The sequence below is a fragment of the Tachypleus tridentatus genome, chromosome 8, assembly GCF_004210375.1.
Source record: "Tachypleus tridentatus isolate NWPU-2018 chromosome 8, ASM421037v1, whole genome shotgun sequence".
NCBI classification, from domain to species: domain Eukaryota; kingdom Metazoa; phylum Arthropoda; class Merostomata; order Xiphosura; family Limulidae; genus Tachypleus; species Tachypleus tridentatus.
The window spans coordinates 78,664,878-78,672,017 of NC_134832.1; the positions used below are offsets into that span (position 1 = coordinate 78,664,878).

Consider the following 7,140-nt stretch of genomic DNA (forward strand, 5'->3'; position numbering starts at 1 on the left):
GATTTATTGTTCTATATTTGAAGAAAAGTAAGTTTAATAACTTATTTCTAAACAGTACTAATCTATAGACATTTATAATGTATAATAATTGAAATGTGACTTTTATATTACACAATATTAGTTTACTAAACGTCAGTATAATAAAAAATGATAAATATGTATGTAAATATATAGCATTATGAGACTTAAGCTACTTAGGCTAAATATTTGTAGTTTTGCATTATAGTATGTAAATATTTTAGCACAATAAAAGCATAATTTTATATTTAGTTCCTAATTTTTTTACGATGGTTCAAGATTGGTCAAGTGAGAGATCCCACATAGTTTGAGTATAGAAAATAACAAAATAAAAAGTCTTACTGTAAACAAACATTTGAAATGTATTTTGGAGGTTCTAAAGATTATGCAGTTAATATTTGGGATTTTTGGGACAAAGAATAGTTTTTTAATCATAACATGGAATCACTTTGCATTTGGACTAGGAATGAAGAAGACTGTTTTCATAAACAAATCTTTAGTAAAAATGTTTCATTTAAAAGTCTACCAAATTTTGTGAAGATACACTTTATCAAATGTTATAGTATAAATACTTAATGTGTGCAAATGTGTAGATGAACTTGTGTATATTATACCAAGCCTCTAACAAAAGGGTTAACAAATGGATTATTTATAAGTGGTGGATTACAGAAGAATGCTGTTAATAATTGAGAAAAGGGTTATGTCTTTTTCAGTAAATAAATTGCTGTATTTTTTACTAACTTTTTTGTCACTGGAGGTTAATTAGTAATTAAACATAGTGTGTACCATAAAGTGATATCATTTTAAATTATATCTACTCATTAATTTACAAACAAAATTGCAGTTTAACATGCAGTTTAATCAAATCTATATATTGTTGCTCACAAAGGTTTCCTTCATTCACTCAGAATATCTAACCAATTGTTTAGGCATGAAACCTGTCCATGCATGAAAGGCCGAATTAAAAGTTAGAGAATAAAAAATGAAAAACGTTTTGCAGAATTTTGGGTCTGAATGAGTACAGTTGGCATGTGCAAGATACCAAAAGATTTTAGTTCTGCTCAGTTTCTACAGATGTAGAGAAAAGCAATGAACTAATTTTCTGAGCACAAAAATCCTGCTAAACCTACAAATCATTGCAAGCATTCAAAATGTAAGCTGAACAAATAAAAAAAAAAGAATGAAACATGCAATGAATTTAGAAAATAGTTTTGTACTATTTTGAAAGAAGATATTATTTTATTGATTGTATGAGTGCACACACAACAATTAAAATAATCAGCTCCTAAGTAAACAACATTTCCATTATTAAATTACAGAACATTTTATTAAAATTAAAACTATTGGCCAGCAATCTTTAGTTTGTAATTGTTTGTTTTGTAGCAGTTTCTAGTAAATAGTTTAGGTGATGCAATGTAGATAGGATTTGTGTTGTGTGTTTTAGCTTTGAGTCACAAAGAACTAAGAGTTAGACTATATTTGGTATTAACTAAGTTAATTGTTAGTGGCTGTCACCTGATTTAAAGTGGGAAAATTTTGTTTATAAAAACTTTAATTTATAATTTTATAGGAAGTGTAATTACCATTCATACATGCAGTGACAGGATATTAACTTTTAAACAGTGGCAATCATCAATTGATTCTGCTACCTATAATGTTCCTGCTGTTTAAGGGTTAAGCATTTATGATATTTTTAAGTTATTTTGAGTCATTAAATATTAAAATATATTACTAGAAAGAGTACATTTCAAGAATACTTTAACAAAGAAAACACACCCTGCAATATGCATGTTTATAATTCTACATTTAACCTCTAAAACTGACTGATATTTGGTATTTTATCAGTTGACATAATCTTGGGGTACTATTAAAATATGTATTTCTATTTCTACTACAGTAATTTTTTCCAGAATACTATTCCTCTCTCACTAACCCAAAACTTCTGCTGTTTATCCTTGCCTGTGCAGGTACTGTTGTTCACAGTGGGAATGCTAACCTGTCTGTTCACACTAACCTAGCAGCAGCTTTGCTAGACTCTCATGGAGCAGGCAGTAGCTCCAACTCTGCTTATCGTACCAGGCCTCTCAGCTTTTCAACTGGGGAAAACCTGTCCCCTCGTTCCTCACCTCAACCCTTCCTCAGGATGTACAAAGGTAGTGCCCAAATGAGATATAGATCTTCATTTAATATGTCGTTTGTATGTATATTATTCCATTATTAACACATCTTATCGTAGAGGAGATCATTTCATGGTATAGTGATAACGTTAGCTCAAAGATCTCGTAAAATAACAATTATGAAATGATGCCATCCAAAGAAACTTTTAAAGAAAAAAAACACCTAGTTCTGCCATGTTTTCCGAAATCTTGTACATCCTTCGTTTATTTTTTTCACATAGCTGAATCTGATCATGTCATGTTTTCAAAAACAGTCAGAACAGAATAATGATGTTAGTGGAAATAGTTTGATCACAGAACAAAATAAAATATATTTTCTTCACCTATTCTTTTTTTAATAATTACACATTTTGTTTAGAAAATTTATTTTTTTATTTGTCTTTCAGAGAGACCTCTTTCAGCTTCTCAGAGTCATACCTCTTCCCCTCTCTCTCATCATGGACAGTGATATTAGTCTTCTTTCAGGTTTCCTCAACTCTTTTAAGGCTTAACTTCAGTATGACTGGATCCTGTGTGTTAATAATTCTAGCTTTTAAGAGAGGAGAGAAGGTTTCGTATACAAACTAATAAGTATCTTGGAGTAATGTTAGGGTAGGTTTTGAATATCTCGTATAAGGTTGGATTGGGGCCATGAAATTAATAGGAAGTGATTTTTTATGCTGTTCTAGACGTGTGTTTGATATGTATAGTTAGTATAACATTTAACTTAGAATAACTTCCCAAGGAGCAGGGAGTTTAAGTTCTTGTTAATTGTACAGATCAGAATATCTTGCTGTAAATATGCTTGATTTACGTTTAAACAGCCAATGTCTTATTTAATCTGATTGTAGAAACTAATGCTTGTATAGAAAAATATTACTTGTACTTAAAACATAATCTGTGAATAGTTATACACAAAATTTATATAAATTGATGAGTAATTTGTATATAGAATTGTTGATAATATAAGGGATCATTAAAAATTTGCACCTCTTGTTTTAATTTTCAATATTAACACCTTATTTTAACTTACACAATGACTATCCTTTTTTTTGTTATTTCAAAATAAAATTGCTAATGATACAGCTGTCCATCAAAACATGAAATAATGTACATGTTTGTGAAAGATTGACTTTTCATGTAAATACCACATAACCAAAGTCACACATTTTGCAAAATTGTTGATGTTTTCATATGATACATTTGTTCTCTGTAAGTCTACTTATGTCTTTATAACTTGCTGTGGGAATGAATGACTGATGTTTGTGATATTTTAGGACAAAGTGTTTCCTTCTCTCAGTTTAGAGTATTATGGAAACAGAACCTAACAATAATCTTGATAAAAAATAGTTTAGAGAATATTTTAACACTTAAAATATGAAGGAAAGATGTTAAGAATTACTGTGAAATGATATGCAATAATCTTGTACTGAAAGACAAAAAAATAATATTGAAATGTTTTGCTTTTGTTTTAAAATACAAATGTATTTTGTTATTTAAAGTCACTGAGATAGACTGCTAGTAGAATATTAATTTTTGAATCAAGAGACTTAAAAATATGATTACGTTAGGTGAAAAGGTGAAAAAAGGTGAAAAACATGGTGGAGGATATCTTGCTTAAAATATTTCCATGCTTTTCAGTAAAATTTTTAAATTAAAATTAATCCTTCCATTTCAACAAAATACTTGCAGGATTTAGTTTTGGAATTCTTCAAAAGAATCTGATTATGAAATGTAAAGAGTTGTGGCTTTTATCATTGTTATAGTTTCTGCAGTTGTGGCTCATATTTATAAACCTTTGCAATGATATTTTTTCCCTATTGTTGGAAGCTGTATCTTATTCCATGTCTTTCAGCCTGCTAAGTTTAATGTGTTAGATCAAACATACAAGCCAAAAATCACTTGAAAATTGCCATTTTTGATATTCAGTGCACTTTAAAGTAGTGGCAGCTGAAATTCAAAACTAACATTTGTCAAGTGTTTAGTTTCTCCAAGTACCAATTTTCCATAGGAATGTTTTTAAAGTATGTGTTTAATCTTTCTATTTCAGTACTAGTTTAAAGAAAACATTAACAAGTGCAAGTATGTAATGAAAATAAAATGGAAAAAGTAGTAATAACTTTTTCTTGTAATGAAGTTGGATTTCTTGAAACTGAATTGGATATTGATCCCTACAGATGAGACTTAAGTGTTAGTTTTCTAACTTCTAGTACACTTTTTGCTATAGATTATAAAATATTGCCTGAAAGTATTTTGTTCTATTTTTCAAGAAAATTTTATTAAGGAAATACTTGAAGCATGATTATAACTTTTTCAAGGCTTTGGTGAAGCAACTTATTGAGTTAAAGTAAAAAAAAAAAAAGTTTTAAAATTCATCACGATTACTGAAAAGAAAGCCATTAATTTCAGTGTACTGATAATATTAACATAATATAGCTGTGCTACATATTTTTAAAACTGACTTACAGGGGAGACTTTGGGTGATGGTATATAACATTTTAAATTGTGACTAGATTTTCAGTAATTCTGATTACTGTTTATAAACAGCACAGAAAAAACTCCACTCAGTATTGAACTTCTCTTATGTTATTACAACAATTTAAACATCTTTATTTTATGTCACTTTTGTACTTCAGTTCTATTATTTTTTGCTGTAGCAGTTGTAAGAGATTGCAAGTATTTCAAAAAATTTGATATACTACACTGGTTTCTTTTTCAAACTGCTGGGTTTTTTTAGACACATGATGTGTATTGTTGGACCTACTGAATTATTTCATTAGAGTATAACAAATTGGGTTGGCTTCAGAATATTTATAAATGGTGTAAAGAATAGGCATTAAAACATAATAATTTATTATTAAATATAAACATAGTGTATACTCATAAAATTGTTCTCAAACTTTCATTTTGATAATCAGGATATTTTGAAGTGCAAGTTATTTTTCTCTTCTGTAAACAATGATTAATATTAAACATACACACAAATTGTATGCTGTGTTTTTTTTTTTAAATCAAGTGCTACAAAAAGAGTAAAATGCTTCTAATTATTACTGTAGTATGTAATGTACTATCTAGATACCTTCTGTGTTTCCTTTTCTTTTAGGTTTTTTTTTCAAAGTGAAAAATAAATGTATTCCAGTAGCTGGCGTTTATGGCTAGTATGTTCAGATATTTATATTACATGCTATTCTGTAAACATCATTTTCAAGAATTAACACAAAAAAGTTGTGTTTCCATAAAATATAATTATTACTTAGTTTGTTCAAACGCTTGGCAAAAAATTGTTTGAATATGTAAATTCACATAAATTGATGTTATCTAGTGAGTCAGTGGTAAGTTTACGGACTCAAAATGCTTAAAATCCAGGATTTAATTTCCCACATTGGATAAAGTACAGCTATCCTTTTGTGTAGCTTTGTGCTAGAACAAAACAGATACCAGTTGATAAACAATATATCTCATGAAATACGTTTGTGGTGAGCTTTAACTATGCACACACTGCTAGGTTGTTCAGATAACTAGTTGTAATATGTGACCACTGACATGCACATATCAGTTATCTTGTTATGTATTTTGGCATTTAACATTTACATTTGCAAAACAAGATAATGCTATTTTCACTGTTATCGTTTTCAATTATTATAGCAACTGTTTAGGTTTAATCGTATTAGAAGAAACTGTAATACAAAATTGAGTTCTTTTTATGCAAATGTAATTTGAATTTAATCTGTATGGTACACTATTTTTTATTTGGAGTTTGAAAATATGTATTCAGGATATCAAATGTTTAAAGCTATGCATGTGTGTATAAATTTTTTTAAGTTTGTGGTCTGCAATTATAGAAAAGGGCTTTTGGTTTCGGTTGAATATATGCGTGTTCAGTCTGTCAAGTATTTATGATTGGTGGTCTTAGTCTAATACATACTTATTTGTGATACTGCCCTACTAGGTACTTTTTTTGTAATACAGGGTAATTTATTTTATCTGTAAACCTCTTTAATTCCCAATTACCTTATGTTTTATGTATTTCAAGTAATTGATTCAACGCTCATTATGTTTTCACAGCAACATGAAAGTTTAAAAATAATCGCTGACTTTTACAGGAACAAAACACAAGAAAATGAAAGATTTTGATTGTCTTTAGATTAACGTAAAGTTGTTGTACTTTCGGCTATCCCTCTGAATTTAATAAAATTGTTTATTAGTTATCTCTTAAGCTTGTGTAAATTTATTTTGGTTACTGCCTGTTTTGCTATTCATTACATAGACTCACAGAACTGAAACAAATATATCGGACATTGCCTAAAATTGCAACGTGTTAGGGGCAGATAGGTTTTGAATTTGAATATTGTTAAATGGTGAAAGGTTTATTTGTACTTAAATGGTAAAACTTTTATTTGTATAATAGGCAGTATTTTCGTAAACAGTAATGAAACAGTGCAAAATGAAAGTGTTTAATAATTTAACATGACAAATATTTTAATTATTATTGTGTAACTACGTGAAGTACCGTTTTTGTTATTGTGTTAACATCGTATCAGAATGTACATGTCACAGAATTTAAAATATTTAGGTAAGGTTTCAGTATTTGAATACAAGATGTGTATGTGATATTCAAAAGTGCTATCGCACATTTTTAACGTTAAAGTTTTTTTTTTGGAATCGGTGGTTTCATAACGTGATTAAATATAATAAAACCATGCATCGTGAATTTAATTTTGAAACTATAGTTAAGACTACACCTGTATAAAAGTAAATCTTGGAGGTACACAATGTGCTTATGTTTTTGTTGGTTTTTTTTCACAGTTAATGTTTTTCTGTATGTATGATACGGTGACGATAAGAAAAATGAACATGTTTCGGCTGTAGATCTTATGGTTTTGTGTAAATTTTGAATAGGCTTATAAATTATTCGTACTTAACGTGCTTTTTCGTATTGTGTTTTGACCGTCTTTTGTTAACAGAA

At 28.7% G+C, this 7,140-nt stretch overlaps 1 protein-coding gene across 6 annotated transcripts in view; it reads left to right on the forward strand.

Moving 5' to 3' along the window:
• Window positions 1-3,159, forward strand: part of LOC143222750 (ral GTPase-activating protein subunit alpha-1) — a 191,441-nt gene extending 188,282 nt beyond the window's left edge. For 5 of the 6 annotated variants that reach the window (XM_076449687.1, XM_076449689.1, XM_076449688.1 and 2 more), the window contains 2 exons: window positions 1,986-2,171; window positions 2,582-3,159. In XM_076449687.1, the coding sequence (XP_076305802.1) occupies window positions 1,986-2,171; window positions 2,582-2,643 (248 nt within the window). In that variant the 3' untranslated portion in view covers window positions 2,644-3,159. The remainder of the gene's footprint in view (window positions 1-1,985; window positions 2,172-2,581) is intronic. The other variant, XM_076449691.1, reaches the window with a different exon arrangement.
• Window positions 3,160-7,140: the final 3,981 nt, after the last annotated feature.